Here is a 19,954-nt window from a genome sequence, read left to right on the forward strand (position 1 = left end):
TGCCATTGGATTTTGGTTATTTATTTAAGAAATTACGTGAAACAATGTTGATTCAAACAGTTCTTGCCATACAAAGTTCCATCTTCTGTGGACACAGTTCGTCTTTCTAAAGCCTCGGCTCCAGGCTTCGTTCACGTTGTCTTTTATTGTCGCTAATGGGAAGGGTGGGTGTTTCTGCACATACAGTGAATTCAGACTCCTTTTTTCCACATTCTGTTACGTTACAGCCTTATTCTAAAATTGATTGTTGAGGAAAATAAACAATTCAATCTACACACAATACCCCATGATGACAAGCAAAAACTGAAATCAAATTTACATAAGTATTCAGACCATTTACTCAGGACTTTGTTGAAGCACCTTTTGCAGCGATTACAGTCTAGAGTCTTATTGGGTAGGACGCTACATGCTTGGCACACCTGTTTTTTGGGATTTTCTCCCATTCCTTTCTGTAGGTCCTAGAAAGCACTGTCGGGTTGGATGGGGAGCATCGCTGCACAGCTATTTTCAGGTTTCTCCAGAGATGTTCGATCGGTTTCAAGTCCGGGCTTTGGCTAGGCCACTCAAGGACATTCAGAGACTTGTCCCAAAGACACTCCTGCATTGTCTTGGCTGTGTGCTTAGGGTCATTGTCCTGTTGAAGGTGAACCTTCGCCCCAGTCTGAGGTCCTGAGTGCTCTGGAGCAGGTTTTCATCAAGGATCTCTCTATATTTTGCTCCATTCATCTTTGCCTCGAACCTGACTAGTCTCCCAGTCCCTGCTGCTGGAAAACATCCCCACAGCATGATCCTGCCACCACCATGCTTCACCCTAGGAATGGTGCCAGGATTCCTCCAGATGTGACGCTTGGCATTCAGTCAGTCCAATGAAGTTCAATCTTGGTTTCATCAGACCAGAGAATCTTGTTTCTCATGGTCTGAGCGTGTTTAGGTGCCTTTTGGCAAACTCGAAGCGGGCTGTCATCTACCTTTTTACTGAGGGGCTTCCGTCTGGCCACTCTACCATAAGGGCCTGATTGTGGGAGTGCTGCAGAGATAGTTGTCCTTCTGGAACGTTCTCCCGTTTCCACAGAGGAACTCTAGAGCTCTGTCAGAGTGACCGAGTTCTTGCTCACCTCCCTGACCAAGGCCCTTCTCCCCCGATTGCTCAGTTTGGCCAGGCAGCCAGCTCTAGGAAGAGTCTTGGTGCTTCCAAACTGTACTTGGGGGCCTTCAATACTGCAGAAATGTTTTGGTACCCTTCCCCAGATCTGTGCCTCGACACAATCTTGTCTCTGCGCTCTACGGACAATTTCTTCGACCTCGTGGCTTGGTTTTTGCTCAGACATGCACTGTCAACTGTGGGACCTTATATAGATATGAGTGTACGTTTCCAATCAATTTAATTTACAACAGGTGGACTCCAAGTTGTTGTAGAAACATCTCAAGGATGATCAATGGAAACAGGATGCACCTGAGCTCAATTTGAGTCTTACAGCAAAGGGTCAGAATACTTACATAAGGTATTGCCGTTTTTTATTTTTAATACTTATGCACACATTTCTAAAAGTCTGTTTTTGCCTTGTCATGGGGTATTGTGTGTAGATTTGAGGTAATGTTTGTATTTAAACAATTCTAGGATAAGTCTGTAGCATAACAAAATGTGGAAAAGTCAAGGGGTCTGAATACTTTCTGACGGCACTGTATGTCCTAGGGAGAATCTCAATTGCATACTCCTCACGCCCTCTCCTCACCTCCTCAAAACCCATTGGATGAGAACGCAAGAGGTCCCTCCCCTCATGGATTTTGAGAAAGATGCGATCAGAGGGGACACAAGAAGTAGGCAATTGAGATTCTCCCCAGTCTTGTTCACCAGACACTTCCTTTTTAATTGTGTCCAGGACAGCATCCAAGTAAGTCTGCAAGGCAGAGTGAGGAGTAGCCTTCCACCTAGTGAAATAACATCACTTACCAATGGTGACATAGGCCTGCTATTGGAAGTTGGTATAAAGTGAACAATAACATTATTTCAACTATTTATTCTCAATGCCCTTTAGTGTTATTATGAGCTGATAGTAGATACATTTAAATGTAAGCTTTAACAAATACTGTATATAAATATGTAACATGTCCATTTAAAAAGTTAAGTATTGTATATATTTTAAATTCTTTTGACTGTATTCTTGTAATAAAGTCCATCTGAAGCTCTTTAAGTTGGGATGATGTCATGTAGGCTAGCTTTGAAGGAGAGGCTCCTTCACTAGAGACATTGTACTCTTTTTAAATGTATGACAGTTAATTTAGAGCAAGTATATTTTGTATTCATTCATCAACATTCAAATCCTTCCATAAACAGTGCTTACTACACTGCTCAAAAAAAAGGGAACACTAAAATAACATCCTACATCTGAATGAAATATTCTTAATACTTTTTTCTTTACATAGTTGAATGTGCTGACAACAAAATCTCACACAAATGATCAATGGAAATCAAATTGATCAACCCATGGAGGTCTGGATTTGGAGTTACACTCAAAATTAAAGTGGAAAACCACACTACAGGCTGATCCAACTTTGATGTAATGTCCTTAAAACAAGTCAAAATGAGGCTCAGTAGTGTGTGTGGCCTCCACGTGCCTGTATGACCTCCCTACAACGCCTGGGCATGCTCCTGATGAGGTGACGGATGGTCTCCTGAGGGATCTCCTCCCAGACCTGGACTAAAGCATCCGCCAACTCCTTTGACAGTCTGTGGTGCAACGTGGTGTTGGTGGATGGAGCGAGACATGATGTCCCAGATGTGCTAAATTGGATTCAGGTCTGGGGAACGGGCGGGCCAGTCCATAGCATCAATGCCTTCCTCTTGCAGGAACTGCTGACACACTCCAGCCACATGAGGTCTAGCATTTTCTTGCATTAGGAGGAACTCGGGGCCAACTGCACCAGCATATGGTCTCACAAGGGGTCTGAGGATCTTATCTCGGTACCTAATGGCAGTCAGGCTACCTCTGGCGAGCACATGGAGGGCTGTGCGGCCCCATGAAATGCCACCCCACACCATGACTGACCCACCGCCAAACCGGTCACGCTGGAGGATGTTGCAGGCAGCAGAACGTTCTCCACGGCGTCTCCAGACTCTATCACATGTGCTTAGTGGGAGCCATGCTTTCATCGGTGAAGAGCACAGGGCGAATTTGCCAATCTTGGTGTTCTCTGGCAAATGCCAAACGTCCTGCACGGTGTTGGGCTGTAAGCACAACCCCCACCTGTGGACATCGGGCCCTCATACCACCCTCATGGAGTCGTCTGTTTCTGACCGTTTGAGCAGACACATGCACATTTGTGGCCTGCTGGAGGTCATTTTGCAGGCCTCTGGCAGTGCTCCTCCTTGAACAAAGGTGGAGGTAGCGGTCCTGCTGCTGGGTTGTTGCCCTCCTATGGCCTCCTCCACATCTCCTGATGTACTGGCCTGTCTCCTGGTAGCGCCTGCATGCTCTGGACACTACGCTGACAGACACAGCAAACCTTCTTGCCACAGCTCGCATTGATGTTCTATCCTGGATGAGCTGCACTACCTGAGCCACTTGTGTGGGTTGTAGACTCCGTCTCATGCTACCACTAGAGTGAAAGCACCGCCAGCATTCAAAAGTGACCAAAACATCAGCCAGGAAGCATAGGAACTGAGAAGTGGTCTGTGGTCACCACCTGCAGAACCACTTCTTTATTGGGGGTGTCTTGCTAATTGCCTATAATTTCCACCTGTTGTCTATTCCATTTGCACAACAGCATGTGAAAATAATTGTCAATCAGTGTTGCTTCCTAAGTGGACAGTTTGATTTCACAGAAGTATGATTGACTTGGAGTTACATTGTGTTGTCTAAGTGTTCCCTTTATTTTTTTGAGCAGTGTATAAGTCCCAACTACCAACAGTTAAATTAAAATAAATGTCCAGTTAAAATGTCACTGATAAAATTTTGTATGTAACTCATACCCAAATAAAGTTGTTGACTTGTCCTATTGTTGTATTTGTGGCAAAAGCATACATTAGAGAAAAAACACTTATAAAACCACACCTCAATCCAAACAGTTTTAAAACTGCTTGCTATTTCCTCAAAGAACATGTCATATTGGCTGAGCTGGCTAATCAGCGGTCCACTCACATCTATATTTTTAATGATGGTAGAATTCCATGCCATTCTGTTGTTGGGGTACGCCTACACCATTCCAACACAGAAAAGCGGCGTTTTAACATAATTACAATTTTCTGGAAGAAAAACTATTTCACGCATATTGTAATTAATTATAGGTAATATATTTCATAGAAATCTGGAAAAAATGGACAGTTACTTTAAGTATTTAAATTGTATTCATTTTTATTGGCTTAATTTTGCATGGTAGGTAACACTTCAGGTGTGCCTGATTATTTAATTGCTCAAGCCAGATAGAGCAACAATGGTGTTTCAGATTGTTCTATATCAGGGCTCTCCAACCTTCTTCATGGAGAGCTACCATGCAGTACGTTTTTGCTCCAACCCTAATCTACCGCACCTGATTCTAATAATGACCTGGTTGATCAGATGAATCAGGTTATTTACAACTGGGGTTGGAGTGAAAACCTACAGAAGGGTAACTTTCCAGGGACAGGGTTGGAGACTCGCTGTGTAGTGTGTCTGTCTGAAAGGCGAGCTTTTGTTTTATCACCTAATACCAATCTATTTTGCGCAATTAAGTATTTCTATTAAGTTGCATCCTCAGTTTACTTGTATTACATAATTAATGTCCTTTACCCAGATGTATAGTAGCAACTGTTGTCTTCTATAAGATGTAGTGTTTATGTAGAAAATAAATAGTAATGAAACGAACTGTTCTGAGCCAGAACTAGCTGTATTTTTGTGTTGTAAAAACACTTTGGTCTCACAGGGTTAAGTGCTTAAGGCAACGGCCGTACTTGTCACACTAGTATCCAGAAGGGAGGTAGTCTCTCTGTCTTAACGTTAACCTCACACAAGGCACTAAACTAGAAATTCTGCCCTCACCCAAACTCCCTAACTTGTCGACTCTGGTACGCCACGCTCTCCATCAGTAGCCTGTTTTTAATTATTTTTCGGTTTCATTTAATCTAGATGGATCGCTACATATTGATCATTGCGTGTGTTCTGCGGGTCGTGCGGTGCTACAGCTCCGGAGAGGTGACTGAGGCGTGTGACGATATGGCACCGCAGCACTTCGTAACCGCACAGCAGAGCCCTGCGCCATTCTCTGTCACCGCTGACCGGTCCAGCTTCAAGGAGGGCGATGAAATCACAGGTGAGAAGTCATGTCATATTTTTCATGCAGTGATCTTGAACACTCACCTCTATAGTTTTTATTAATGCTATGGTTTGGCTGTTGCGGGGTTTCTTTTAAAAGTAGATATGGACTGAATCTCTGTCTCCATTTTCTATGGTGATGCAACTGGTGTTTTAAATCAACTACACACTGTGTTAACAGTCTGGCTCCTGGCAGATTCCACTCCATTCATTGGGTTTATGTTACAAGCCAGAGCAGTTAATGGAAGCAGTCCTCTGGGAGTCTTCACTGTAACAGGTGGAGAGGCCCAGCTCCTCACCTGCAACGGACAACCTGTGAGTCTTTTCCCATAGAGATTGTGTAATTTAATTATGTCTTCCCACATGGCCTATAGCCTGTTATGAGAGCTACAGTATTACATAACATTGAAAGGGTATTTTTTAAAACATCTTATAGCCCTAAATGTATGAGATGTAAAACACTCTATTTACAAAGTGATCAAATATCCTGTTCCCACATGGCTCTTCCTGCTACCCCAAACCCACTAGCCTACATTATGTAGTTTGCTCATGAAATATGTTTTGAGCCATTTGACCCCAGGAAGGCAATTTTTTTTTTTTGGGGGGGGGGGCATTTTATTGGCCTGGAAATTTTCACATAGGAACTTAATTTGCGAAGATGTCTTTATTACAATCTTTTGGGGGGAAAATCATTATGCTTCCTGTAAGACCCTTACATCGGTGAACCATACATGATGCAGCTATCTTGGTGTCATTATACTCCTAATAGTGATCTAAATATGGATTATGTCAAGATTCAAATCTTTTTTCATATTGAATAAATTAACTTAAAATAATCTGAATCTCAAGTACCCTTTTAACATATAAATTCGATTTTTTAAAACATTTCTCTTCAAATTGCTCAAATTTCCAGTGGGCTCTTTTGAAGATGATGCCAGTTTTATAGATATAAATTGACATTGGTGGTTAACCACAGCCCTCTAAGATCGCACATTCAGCAAATGACTAGCAGAGGGAGTTCCCTTTTAACCAGTGCTTCCATTAACTGTTGGTGGTGCTCATAATTTAGAGGTTGCACCACAAGTCTGAGGTGTGTGTGTGGAGACCAGGTTAAACTCTGAGACCTAGTAGTAGCAGGGACATTTAAACCATTATTTTTTTATTAAAAAAAATAACTTGAGGCTTACTGAATTCCAGTAAGCCTAAAACTGAGCTCTTGTTCATCCACGTTGGTGAAAGATGGACAAAGAATGGGAGCCGGGCAAGTTGAACCTGCTGTGGTTGTCCCATGGAAAGTGTGCTCTCTGTTTTCTTTAGACATGCATCTTTTGGTATATATATTTAATGTTAAATAAATTCATGTTAATGTAATGTAAAAAAAAAATGACACCATGTCTATGTAATGTATGATTCATAGGGTCTTACAGGAGGCATGTATAGGTCTAAAATGGCCACTTTCATCATGGTTTGAGACAAATGTAAAAATAATATAACATCCTTTCTAGAAAGTCTTCTGGTAATTCTCACATAGAAAATCTGCGATACCAGACATATTTTTAGGCCTTCCTGGTGTGGAATCACCCTGCTGCGTCGGAATAAAGCCTAACTAAATGTTCATGGATCATTTTGTTCCTGTTCCCAGAAGTCTGCAGTTTCTCACACATCAGCATCAGCTAAATTATCCATCCAGGGAACATGGAGGGCCCCCACATCATATGGCTTTAACTCTATCCAATTCAGGTGATTCATCCATCCTGTAGCTCCTGAACCAGAATGTTCAGTACTTATACCCTCAGATCAATGACTGGAGAACCACCATTGAACATGATTTTTAGTGTAATACTGAGTCTGGGAAAACAGCCCTTGATGCTAATATATTAACTACTTGTTCTGCCAGTGCATCCTTTGTAATAGATTTCTCCACCTTCTGGGTTGGCGTGACAAGTTATCCAGTCACGTTCAGTGGCACTGCTGCAACACCAGCTAACAGCACATCCATACCCATCACCTCGACCACCTCCGCCTCATCTACAGCAGTATTTCCATCGCAATCCTCAGTACGTATGGTGTTGGATAATAGTATTTGAAACATCTGTCTTAATGTATCACAAGTAACTGACTCTCTGACAATATTGCCATATTAGATTTTCAAACGTATATATTTCTAAGCACTTTACATCAGTTGTCCCAAGTGCTTTACAGTAAGATTGATTTTGTTTGCAACAGTTGTCCATCTCGAGTGCTGGATGTGGCAGCAGTAAGGTCTGTTTCAGGCAACCTCTGAACTGTGACCCTGGGGTCAGCCCAGACTGTTACTTCCTATCTGCTATGACCTCTATCAGGGATACAGCCATCCATTTGGAAATGACCGGCCCTTCAGATGGCTACATCGCCATCGGCTTCTCAGATGACCAGATGATGGTAACGCTCACTGCCTTCAACCTGCCCTCATCTAGCCTGGTACTCCTAATGGTCAAACATGTTTGGCATGACAATGCCCATTAGGAGTTGGCAAGACTGGGCTAGCAGATCTGTAACCAGGCTATCCCTTAAACAATTTTCAAACTAAACTTGTTCCTTTTTCATTTATATAAAAGTAACTGGACTGAATGTCACTACAATTTGAATGAGCAAATTCAACAGATGTGACTGTGTTCCTCTCATCTTCCCATAAGGGAAATGATGATATCTTTATTTGTGGCCGGGACAGTAACGGGATCATCCAATTGCAACATGCCTATTCAACAGGAAGAAGGCGGCCGGACATAGTTCCTCTGGTATTGCACTCCTCTCACACTCTTGTTATTATGACATGAATAGCGTAGGTGTTTACATAAAGCTTAATAGGGTTGGGGTCCATTCCAATGATTGGGACTGAAATTTCAGTTTACTTCCTGACTTGACTGAATCTAAATGGAATTGACCACAACCCTGATGCTTAATAAATCCTAAAACGATCGGTATTGATGCAAATGTTTCTTTGTCATTTTGTAGGGAAATGTTTCTGATGTTAAATCCTCAATGAAGGATGATATCATTAGCTGTTCCTTCACGACTAGGAACCCCATCTCAATTCCGCGATCGGTACGGTCCAGTTCCCCCTACTACCTCATGTTTGCTCACGGACCAACCAGTAATGGTAGAGTATGAGACAAATCTTACACTAAGGTAGCACCAGTAATGGTAGGGTATGAGGGAAGAGGACATGGTTGTATCCCTCTTCCATTTGATTTTTAGATTACTATAACTGAGATTTGTTATCTAACAAGGAATATGAACTAGTTGGTTCGAACAATGAGTGCTGATTGGCTGAAAGCCGTGGTATATCAGGCTGTATACCACGGGTATGACTATTTTCACTTCTAATTACATTGGTAACCAGTTTATAATAGCAATAAGGTGCTTTGCAAATATGTCCAATATACCAAGGCTAAGGGCTATCCAAGCCTTATCGTGCAGAAGACCAGCCTTTAGCCCTGGTACAGTACATTCGGAAAGTATTCAGACCCCTTCCATCACATTTTGTAACGTTACAGCCTAATTCTAAAATGTATTTAATTATTTTTCCTTGTCAATCTACACACTAACCCATAATAACAGAGCGAAAACAGGTTTTTAGAAATGTTAGCAAATGTATTAAGTAAAAAACATAAGTATTCAGACCCTTTGCTATGAGACTTGAAATTGAGCTCCGGTGCATCCTGTTTCTATTGCTCATCCTTGATGTTTTTGCAACTTGATTGGAGGCCACTTGTGGTAAATTCATTTGCTTGGACATGATTTAGAAAGCAACACACCTGTCTATGTAAGGTCCCATAGTTGACAGTGCATGTTGGTGCAAAACCCAAACCACGAGTAAGAAGGAATTGTCCGTCGAGCTCCTAGACAGGATTGTGTCGAGACACAGATCTGGGGAAGGGTACTAAAACATGTCTGCAGCACTGAAGGTCCTCAAGAACACAGTGGTTGCCATCATTCTGAAATGGAAGAAGTTTGGAACCACCAAGATTCTTCCTAGAGCTGGCCGCCCGGCCAAACTGAGCAATTGGGGGAGAAGGGCCTTGGTCAGGGAGGTGACCAAGATCCCTATGGTGACTCTGACAGAGCTCTAGAGTTCCTCTGTAGAGATGGGAGAACCTTCCAAAAGGACAACCATCTCTGCAGCACTCCACCAATCAGGCCTTTATGGTAGCGTGACCAGACTGAAGCCACTTCACTAAAAGGCAGATAACAGACCACTTGGAGTTTGCCAAAACGTACCTAAAAGACTCAGGCCATGAGAAACAAGATTCTCTGGTGTGATGAAACCAAGATGGAACTCTTTGGACTGAATGCCAAGTGTCACATTGGGGGGGAACAAATTAATACATTTTAGAGTAAGGCTGGAACCTGAGTCAAGATGTCAATACTTTCCCGAAGGCACATGTACCACAACCCCCTAAGGCCTTATTGCTTAATTATAATATTTTGGGCGTGGTACCGATGACGTCAAGCCAACATACGACACATGAATGCTGAACTAAGGTTATCCTATTTCTCTTTTTGGTTGACTTTTACAGGGGAAATTGGGCATCATACAAGCACCTTCCTCAGTGACACTAAGATGGATATTTCAAGACCTCAGGGCATCACCAATGCAACCCAGCCTCCTATTATCAAAGCACATGGTAATGTTACTGTTGTCCTATTGAGCTGACTTTGCATGCATAACCTCAAACGTTATTGTAATATACTGACAACTACAGATACTAGTGTATTGATGACTGGTTATCCTGTTGCGCTTCAGGTGCCCTGATGTTGATAGCATGGATGACCACAGGTAGTCTAGGAATGATCACAGCCAGGTATCTCAAAGATCGTGCCAACATTCCTCCCCATTGGCCACATGTTTGGTTCCTGGTGAGTTTCTGTTACACTAACATATTGGGTACAGTATAACGGCGTTCGATTGTAATCTCCCGCCTTAGATTGAAATGTCTCCACCCCACTGCTATCGAATTGGTACCTTTTACTATAGCATGATTGGCTAAGTGTGTCAAGCGGGCTGTCATGTGTCTTTGCGAGGCCGAGATCCTGGAACTCCCAGTCGCAGACATCTGAAGCTATATTAAGCCAGCACATTGACATCTATCACATTGGCACGTCTAGATAACGGTTTCTTTGCCTATGGGTCAGGATGTGGGCCCTAGGCATGTGAGGTGTGTCGTAGTTATGAATAAATCTATAATCAATCACTTTGTTTTTAAGGCAAGGCACCACACCCTGGTGGGGGGCAGGATAGGATAAAGGAGGCAATTAAGACATGGATTGTGTGCCATTCAGGAAGTGAATGGGTAAGGCAAGTGCCTTTGAACAGGGTATGGTAGTAGATGGCAGGTGCATCGGGGTTTTTCACGCTCAACAGTTTCCCGTGTGTATCAAGAATGAGCCACCATCCAGACAACTATGGGAAGCATTGTAGTCAACATGGGCCAGCATCCCTGTGGAACACTTTCGACACTTTGTAAGAGTCCATGCCCCGATGAACTGGGGCAAAAAGCACAACTCCATATTAGGAAGGTGTTCCTAATGTTTGGTGTACTTGGTGTAACTTAATCTTTCAATGCAAAATACTAAACTAAATGTACGTGAAGTGCATTTTTTAAAATTTAAATGTTCTCTAGAATTAAAAAAATTGACACCAGTATATTCTCAACATGTACAAAGATCTAATATAACCACACTTTGAATGACGGTAGATGAGAAATTAGATGAACAGTCCAACTTTCGGGGAAAATGGCAATTAAAGACGACTCTGCCGAATTTAGCCAATCAATCACATGTATGTATAACCGTCACAACAAAGTAAGTTACTACGTAGATATTAGTTTGTAACGTTCTCTATGTAATGGGCTTTTAGATTGTGATTTAATGTAGTGAGCTTTCAAATTATAGATGTCAATTTGAATGTGGTTCAAATTCATAACATTGACAGTATGATAAAACAGAGTTTGCATCAAGTTTGATTTTGTTTTCTAATATTAAAGGACCAATACAAAATGTAATTTCACCCTGTCGCGCCTTGCCTTAATTTGGCTTGTTGGAAGACTATTTGCATCACGGGAGGATGGTACATTTCTCATTGGAGTTGATAAAGTTTAAGAACTCCTGGTCTAGATTGTATTAGGTGGAAAGTTCTTAGTACTAAATAATGATGCCACATTATGTCCTCTTGGCTTTTATGTTCATCAGGTACACGTGTTTCTTATGACACTAACTGTTGCTGCCACCATCATTGCCTTCATTTTGTCCTTCACACAAGTTGGAGGCTGGAGTGGGGTATGTAATCAAACCTTTTTATTGCGCCTATACATTTATTAAAACAGTCTTAATAGCCAATTTCTTCTGAATGAAGTTAACTGTAGGCTAGCCAGCATTAGTTTTCTTACTCAAACAAACCTACTTCATTATGGAAGGCTCAGATAATTGAAATGGTTACGAGACACTTTATGAGGCCAGTGTGTTCATAGGGAGCCCATCCTGTGTTGGGCTGGGTCGTGATGATTCTGGCCTTCTTCCAGCCGATCGTTGCCATGTTCCGATGTGGACCTCACAATCGCTGGTAAGGGATCTATAATCATACCTCCTGTATGTGCGTATGTGTAATTGTCTATAAACAATGTGCCATATTTTATCAATGTGTTTTTCACAGGCGAGTCCTCTTTAATTGGTCGCATGCTTTAAATGCAGTGGCGATAAAAGTTTTAGCTGGTAAGGAATTGTGATCAATATATTTTTATTTGCGTAGTACAAAGTGTTTATTTTCTCAGTCAGTATTTGTCAGATGTTTGTTGCTCTATGGACATGTTAGTAATTGTGTTCACATTTTCTTCCAGTGGTGGCCATATTCACTGGGTTGTCGTTGATTGACAGCTCTGAGGATAAGTGGCTTCTGAAGGTGATGGGTGGTTTTGTTGGATGGGAGGCAACACTGTACATCCTGCTAGATGTTCACATGCGCTGCAAGTGCAGTGGTGAGCGAAAACAAATATACATTTTCATTTGGTTAAATTCCGTTTAATGCTATCCACAATACTAGGTTGCTCAATAAAAAATATGACTCTTGGCCTTTGTCTAAAGCTCTGATGAAGGACGATAGGCGACGCATAAGCTTGAATAAACAAACTAATACCAGCAACAGCAGTGTACAGGTTTCACTTTTCTTAAATACTACATAAACTAACTTTTTTTTTTTCTAGATAACGAAGAGGGTGCTTCTGAATCGGTAAGCTGAATCCCACCATTGAATCACATTTTCAATATACTTACTGTATAAGTGATACATTCTTAACTATTCTGTTAAGGTGTGATTTTACTTTTCATTTCTCCCCACAGGCATGCAAGGCTTTGTTACTACTGGTCCTGTTTTTCCTAGGAAATATGGCATTTTTGGTAGCACTACTTGTTGGAATTGCCATGTCATGAAGAGCTGCTGAGCAATGGACAGATTTCTATAATATAGCTCACTTTGACTGTATATTTGAGAATTTTATAACGTTATGCTCTGAGAATCATACCGAAAATGGTTGTGATACCTTGTTTACACTGGATGATAAAACTGTATTTTAAATTGACTTCAACCATAATGTTTAAATTACATTGCATGTATATCATTATTAATACTGTCAGTGACTTATAATAAAGTAATTGTTCAAAATGTGTAATAAACAATTGTGCAAACTATGCATTTCCTATTTCTCTTCACCAAAGTTACTGGTTAGGTAACGTCCCTCCAACAAGGTGGATGGCAGTATTGAGTCCAAAGATTCATTGTGGTGGATGTCTTGCTAGCACCAACGATGAAGTCGAACAAAAGCAAACGGATTCGAATACTTTTTTGTTCGAAGCCATTTTGTCAAGGATACGAGGCGTGCGCTGAGGTTGCTTTTGTCCTTTTTATTTGAGCTACTTTGTTAAATAATACTCGTATAAATAGGCACGGCATTACATCGCCGAGATATTTCATCTCCACAAAGTTATCGTCCTAATATCGCATGTCCTCTATTCAGAACCTCCAATCTTTTGGTAAGTTAAAGCGCAAATTCTAGCCAGCTAGAAAGGCTGACGTTAATTGACAGTAGCAAGTAACGTTAGCAAATGTACATTTAGACCATTCTTGACTTCATGGTACAATTTAGCCACGGCTGTTTTGAAAAACTGCTTAATGAAATACGATGGCCCGGCTAAATTATTGTAAGCTAGTTGTATAGTTAAAAGCTGGCGCTAACGTTGGCTGGCCAACTTCCCATGGCAACTGCTGAACTGTTAGCTACGGTCTGTCATTAACTTACGCGTTAACGTTGGTTAGGGATGTTATCCATGTTTAAGCTTCTATCGTGTTGGGTGTCTAAACGGGGTAAGACGACCAGTCACCTAGTGAACGTTGAATCCAAGCTAGCTAACCATCTAATAGATTACAGTAGCCAGCCAGGACGAGAGGTGGTATTTCTAGGTAAAACATTTAAAAAAAAACATTTTTAGAGCGATTAACAGTGCATATTTGATATGACACCCGTCACCGAATTTAGCCTTGCATGAGTAGCTAAATAAACGCGTAGGATTCCCCCCCCCTTTCGCTTTTCAGATCCCTTTGCTGATGCAACCAAGGGTGACGACTTACTCCCGGCAGGGACAGAAGATAAAATCCACATAAGGATACAGCAACGAAACGGACGCAAGACCCTAACCACTGTTCAAGGGATCGCGGCCGATTACGACAAGAAGAAGCTTGTGAAGGCCTTCAAGAAGGTGATGATGCGGTCTAGACGTATTCAAGTTGTATTTTTTTATGTACAAGAATCTTAACTTGCAAGCCCTAGCCTAGTGAAATATTCAACATTAAAGTCTAAGAAAACAAACGAAGCTATATACACTGTCAGTACCAAATGTGCAGAGATACTGGAGTATTAAGGTATGTGTAGGCAGGGATTAGCTTGAGGACTTTTTGTTTACATCCATTTTGTAATGACAAGTAACACTCAAAGTGCATGACGTTGAACCGCTTTGGCCTATGGCTATTACCCTTTGCAGAGTGAAATCTATTTGCAGCATCAATAGGTCCGTTTTATTCCATAAGCCACCAGTTATCACTGGGGAATTTACTGGGGTCCCCCCCCCACACACACACGAGGATGTAGCTAGCTAGTGCTTGAAAGGGGCTCTGGGCTTGTCCTGCACTGAATGCTAATGGAAAGGTTACTTGGCCACATGCCCCTCTCAACCTCTCCTTGTGTCTTCTATTATTTAACTGGTCATGTTTTCAAATGTCTCTAATTGGAATGTGTTACAAAACAAATACCCAAGACAGTGTGTGTTTACTATTTCAACTTTTCATGCCAATGTCAGCTAATTTACACAAAGCTAATCATGTGATTTACTGGGGTTGCCTCTGTGCCTGACAGAAATTTGCCTGCAATGGTACTGTGATTGAACACCCTGAGTACGGTGAGGTCATCCAGCTGCAGGGAGACCAGAGAAAAAACATCTGCCAGTTCCTCATGGAGGTAAGCTTCTTTCAGATGTGTGGTTGTTTTACCTACACTTGTTGAATGCACTGATTGTAAGTCTCTCTGGATAAGTAAATGCCTTCAAGGAATCAGATGTTAGATTCTTTGCTGCATTTCACACAACTTGGTCACACACATACTCTATAGTACTTAAGCATAGTCTAAAATGAATACTCAACAGAAAACCAATAGAAAAACCAAACTGTAGTGGAGCATTATCAAGGTTGTGACAATGTTTTGATTCTGAGGTAGAACTTCACCTAGAAAGAATCTGGTAGCCTCTTAAAAAAAAAAAAACAGGGTTGTCAGTGGTGCAGAAACTTAATGCTGGAATCCTTAAAGGGGTAATTCACCCAAATGATAAAATCATTAACTGGTTTTCTTACCCTGTAAGCAGTCTACGGACAAGGTATGACAGCAATCCAAGATTTGGTTTATTTTCCCTGGCACTGTTTCCTCCTGCTAAAGTTTTAGCATTTGTGACACAAATCCCACTCAAGTCATGGGACCGATATTACAATTTTTCGTGTATCATTGTCCAAATCATCTGGAAGTATCGAAAAATCGATTTGTGAAGCTCGGTCATGTATAGATGTTTTTACCATGATGTTTGAAAAATGCTAATATTGGCTTTTTTCCCCACATACTCTTGGCTCTGTAGTCACATCGACTGTAACCTACTGGCTGTTGTTTGTATTGTTAGTGTGTCCTGTGGTCTTACTGTTACTGTGTAGCCTAATTTGTGTCTACCCCCCCCCACAGATCGGCATTGTCAGGGAGGAGCAGTTGAAGGTCCACGGATTTTAAAGTAATGCTGTTGCTTCAAGACCAGGGCCTCATCAGCTTTTAGACTTTTCTGTTATGTATTGACCAATAAAGTTCAGCCGCATGTCTGATGTAAAACTCTGAGGCAATAAAAACACAATGTCACATTTTTTAAATCGCATAACACAATCTCGCCTCTTATTCACACCTTATCCTCCATCTCTGATCTGATTATAGAAACATGTACAATTGTTGAAAATGTAAATGAACTCCCAATGTCCTGTATGTATGCAACTTTACCTTCAGCACACCCAAGCATGCAGTGTTTGCCCATTGTTGCCTGTAACAGATGGGTATTGGGTCTGACAGGAGTCCAGTGTTGGACTGTAACCTGGCCCATGTTTTTCTTAACATCACTGCCCAGTGAAACATCTGCATGTAAAATGGTGCTGTCAGGAAGCGGTCTTATCAGATGTACAAAATTCCACTGAGCCACTTCCTGCCATCTATGCAATATCCTAGATTATCAGACCTTCTGCACAGCTGTAGAGTAATGGATGGATACTCTTGGTCATGTTATTCGTCAGTCAGAGCTTGATGTGTTGTCTGCTTTTTCTGGATACCCTGGTTAAACCAGATTATATTGGGGAGTCTGCAGCAGAACAGAAGGGCCCTAGCTGCACTATTAATTTCTACAAATCCCACACGTAGCTAGAGCCACAGGGTAATCAGATTCTGTGTTTGGTGTACGAACAAGCAAAGGAAAAGTGAGTGACTCAATCGATGCCTCCCTGATGTCTCTTCCATGGACAAACCTAACAAGTGCATTGCGTTCATATTTGGCCAAAAAATGTAATCCGTTTAAACTGTATTTATGATATTAGGGAGATCATTGTGTTTTTTTTGCCTCAAAGAAAATACTTATCTAAACTATCACTCTCCCAAGATGGAGAACTATGCACAGGTGAACATCTGAATAGGGACCAAGTTTAATGGATTTGGTGATGGGAAGTTAGTGGTAGTGATTGGCGTTTCAAGTCTTTTCAGTGAGCCTGCTTATTTGGCTCTGTTCATCTAAAAGAGCATTTCAATTGGCTCCCAAATGGCTCTTTGTTCGGTAGCGCTTAAAACTACCTCAAACTGAAAAAATGGCTAATCTACAAAGTTGCATAATGTGTGTGGACCTGAAAATGTCTCCTCACTGTTGCTCCTGCAGTGAGGAATTACAATCTTCAGAGGATGTTTATATAATTTATCTGCAGATAATTGTCTGGAACTCTAAAAGCAGTAGCAACAGTATGCCAAATGAATGGCTTTTTCACTAATGTGATTCGGTTCCCGACATTCACCAAAAAGCCGGTCGTTTACGAACGACCCATCACTTGTTACTTGGTAGTTGTTGAAGACAAATCACTAGCATACTTTGATACTATTGGAATTGGTCATAGCCTGGAACCAAACTGAAATGTTATGTTTGCCTTTTGTTTTATTTCACAACAGAATGTGAGCAGTTTATTTTGGGTTACCAGGCTACCTTTTTTGGGGGGATTTTTGATGACTGACGTTCAGGATTACAGGATAAAATCCCAGGGCATTTTATCACCTTTCTCATTTTAATCTCTAGTGCCTAATCTCAATTCCGTCAGTGAAATCACATTATGAAGTTAGTTAGCTTGATGCCAAAGACTCCGGTGAGCTATAGCCAGGCTATGCTGCTTGCAATTTATGGAGAAAGTATGGTCAAGTGTAATTACCGATTGAACGGTCTATCAATTATGCCCTCTTTTTCTTGTCAAACTATAAATGTAACATCTTGGCAACGGGCTGTTAGAATGTGTCATTTTGTTAACACAAACTACAAAGCAATATAATGGGTTTTATTATAGTCTAATTATGGATCTCAGAGATTTGTTGCTAAATGTTTTTTTTGTTGTAAAAATGCAGTAAGTGCAGTTTGTTTTATGAATATTTGATATGGAAAACCATGCCCTATATATGTAACAAATCCTTCCTTGCATTTGATATGGAAAACCATGCCCTATATATGTAACAAATCCTTCCTTCCTTGCATTTGATATGGAAAACCATGCCCTATATATGTAACAAATCCTTCCTTCCTTGCATTTGATATGGAAAACCATGCCCTATATATGTAACAAATCCTTCCTTCCTTGCATTTGATATGGAAAACCATGCCCTATATGTGTAACAAATCCTTCCTTGCATGACAAAATACTCTGTATTTCCCTTTTATTCATTTAATTTATCATATCAATGACCCTGAACAGTTTTTAATAGCATATTATCTATATTAACCTTAATACTATAATACTATAATACCATCAGGTTACAATCTATGTTTGAGTTGCATTAGCCCTATTTCCTCTCATATCTACAATTGACCGTGTGACTTGTTATGAGCATACTGTATATGACCCAATGATAATATCTTCTAATGACAAATGTAATTGCACAATACATTGTTTGAATTTGCCATGTTTGTTTGTCAGCACAGTAGTAACCCAACACGAGTCCTAGGTCAAAGCTCTGTGCTGGAAAACCTTGAAAGTGCCTGGGTGAAATTGTCCCTTCTGTTTCTCATGTGAATTTCCTTTATTTTTCGGCTTCGAACCAGCGTAACTTCTCACTTAAAATATAGATGTTGTGTTTCATTTTGGTTCACCTCTGGCTCTGTCATACTGTGCATTGGCCTCCATTCTGGAGCTCTAGCCTTTAATCGGGTTACTTCTGGTCTCATCCACAGCCAGTCTCCTGACCGTCCTACAGGGTCAAAACCATGCCCATAATCCTCTTAAACAGGCTAGAGGAGGCGTGTGTGGGGGGGCTGTGGTAGGGAATGACTGCTGCCTGCCAGCCAGACCATAAGAGGAAGAGATTCAGGCTGCCCTTGGACAACAACCGCTAACTGTGATGCTGGCTAGACTTCACTCTAGTGCACCTATATGAGATGTTGTTTTGTGCAAATTTGAAGTGGAGGCTTACTTTAAATACAGACAACTCTAAAGGACTACTCCACTCCTTTGAAATTTAATACAAGAGAGTATTTATTTTTCCACAAACGCCATCTCCTCATTAACAGACAAGCATAGTTTAGGTTCCTCTCTATACTTTACAACAGGGGTTTTATGTCTACTTTCTGATAACAGAGACACTGGCTCAATGACATATATACCGAGGAACATCCTGAAAGTATATACTTTAACTATTTTTTTAGGGGTACTCTATCAGAAGACACTCCCCATCAGTAGCTATTTTGGAATTCCATTGTCTCTTAACCACCACCAGCTGTGGTGTCTGTCGACTTGTTGTGCCTGCCAGACAGTTAAGTCAGGGTGAGATTCACTCCTTTCAGTCTGTCTGTGAGTCGTCTCTCTCGTCAGACTCGGGGCATCCTGCACAGTGCCTGTGAGAAGAGACTAGTCAGTGAGCTAATAATCGTCATCAGTTGAGTTGTGAGAACGCAGCAGCAGGAACAGACGGTGGAGGGAGTGTTGCCTCGGAGCCTCAGGCAACCCACCGTCCTCCCTGTGACACTCTATTAATTCACCCTAGAAGACGACAGAGAAATGGGCAAAGTTAATGATGGATGTCTTATAGTCCTCACCAGGCACTTGTTCTCTCTCTCTCTCTTCCATACGTACTATTAATGACAACAACATTTATGTCAGAATGCAAGATGCCTCAATTGAATTTTGCCTTTTTATTGTAAGCGATTGAATTAAACTTGCATTTAACAGCAATTATAATTGAGATTGTGTTGAGATATTTCAGACAAAAAGGTGCTGAATGCTAATGCATATGCATATATGCATTTGGTAGAGGTGTCAACCACATGTAGAACAACAGAATTATTGGGTACTAGATTTGGCAGTCAATAGCATCTAGTGTTTTGTTGGATATTTGCTAGAGAAAAATGCAGATGTTTTTTGTTTTTTTACTTGATTGATTTGAACACTCACTCCTAATATCACATTCCTTGCCTCCTGAACATTTCATGCATTTCAGTCCATTTCATTGCAGATGCATAAGCCTACACATGATCAGGGTTATCAACAAAAAGTATAATTAATCAAAAGCATGTGCACTGAAAAAGATCAAACCTACGATGATTTGTTTGTGTATTACTACCTCAAAATGTTGTGCCAACATCTAGAGAGAAAAAAACATTTTCAACTCCTGCTGTTAGATGGCCTGTAAATCAGTTTCTCAGGCTAAGTCGTCATGCTCATGCCAACTGTATGTATAGGCTGTGACCACCAGAGGGGGTAAGGGAAAGTTTACGTCACCTCTTACCTTAGCCTGGATTGGTCCTTTAGTAAGTTGGCATTGTTAACA

The 19,954-nt window shown here is 41.1% G+C and overlaps 2 protein-coding genes across 3 annotated transcripts; both read left to right on the forward strand.

The window, feature by feature from the left end:
• The first annotated feature begins 4,558 nt into the window (after window positions 1-4,558).
• On the forward strand, window positions 4,559-13,010 carry LOC112215552 (putative ferric-chelate reductase 1). Of its 2 annotated transcripts, none has more exons than XM_024374669.2 (16): window positions 4,559-4,660; window positions 5,103-5,286; window positions 5,470-5,603; window positions 6,931-7,028; window positions 7,186-7,345; window positions 7,515-7,709; window positions 7,964-8,065; window positions 8,283-8,427; window positions 9,848-9,955; window positions 10,075-10,187; window positions 11,520-11,606; window positions 11,798-11,889; window positions 11,980-12,038; window positions 12,164-12,301; window positions 12,527-12,552; window positions 12,663-13,010. In XM_024374669.2, exons 2-16 carry the CDS (start codon window positions 5,103-5,105, stop codon window positions 12,750-12,752), a joined length of 1,731 nt encoding a protein of 576 aa, XP_024230437.1. In that variant the 5' UTR covers window positions 4,559-4,660; the 3' UTR covers window positions 12,753-13,010. The 2 variants fall into 2 exon arrangements, with proteins under 2 accessions (XP_024230437.1, XP_024230438.1); XM_024374670.2 differs by having other exon boundaries at window positions 6,934-7,028.
• A 147-nt stretch (window positions 13,011-13,157) lies between these two features.
• On the forward strand, window positions 13,158-18,270 carry eif1b (eukaryotic translation initiation factor 1B). The gene is made up of 4 exons (XM_024374671.2): window positions 13,158-13,352; window positions 13,912-14,075; window positions 14,729-14,830; window positions 15,596-18,270. Exons 1-4 carry the CDS (start codon window positions 13,322-13,324, stop codon window positions 15,638-15,640), a joined length of 342 nt encoding a protein of 113 aa, XP_024230439.2. The 5' UTR covers window positions 13,158-13,321; the 3' UTR covers window positions 15,641-18,270.
• The last annotated feature ends 1,684 nt before the right edge of the window (window positions 18,271-19,954 follow it).

The sequence above is a fragment of the Oncorhynchus tshawytscha genome, linkage group LG16 (assembly GCF_018296145.1).
Source record: "Oncorhynchus tshawytscha isolate Ot180627B linkage group LG16, Otsh_v2.0, whole genome shotgun sequence".
NCBI classification, from domain to species: Eukaryota; Metazoa; Chordata; class Actinopteri; order Salmoniformes; family Salmonidae; genus Oncorhynchus; species Oncorhynchus tshawytscha.

What these genes read in the sequence shown, in the direction of transcription:
- LOC112215552 (XM_024374669.2), top strand. Translation starts at nt 5,103, where the DNA reads ATGGATCGCTACATATTGATCATTGCGTGTGTTCTGCGGGTCGTGCGG. An exon ending in TCACCTGCAACGGACAACCT is followed by an intron (nt 5,604 to 6,930) that starts GTGAGTCTTTTC and finishes TCCTGTTCCCAG; the next exon opens with AAGTCTGCAGTTTCTCACAC. An exon ending in GGCCGGACATAGTTCCTCTG is followed by an intron (nt 8,066 to 8,282) that starts GTATTGCACTCC and finishes GTCATTTTGTAG; the next exon opens with GGAAATGTTTCTGATGTTAA.
- eif1b (XM_024374671.2), top strand. Translation starts at nt 13,322, where the DNA reads ATGTCCTCTATTCAGAACCTCCAATCTTTTG. An exon ending in TTGTGAAGGCCTTCAAGAAG is followed by an intron (nt 14,076 to 14,728) that starts GTGATGATGCGG and finishes TGTGCCTGACAG; the next exon opens with AAATTTGCCTGCAATGGTAC. An exon ending in TCTGCCAGTTCCTCATGGAG is followed by an intron (nt 14,831 to 15,595) that starts GTAAGCTTCTTT and finishes CCCCCCCCACAG; the next exon opens with ATCGGCATTGTCAGGGAGGA.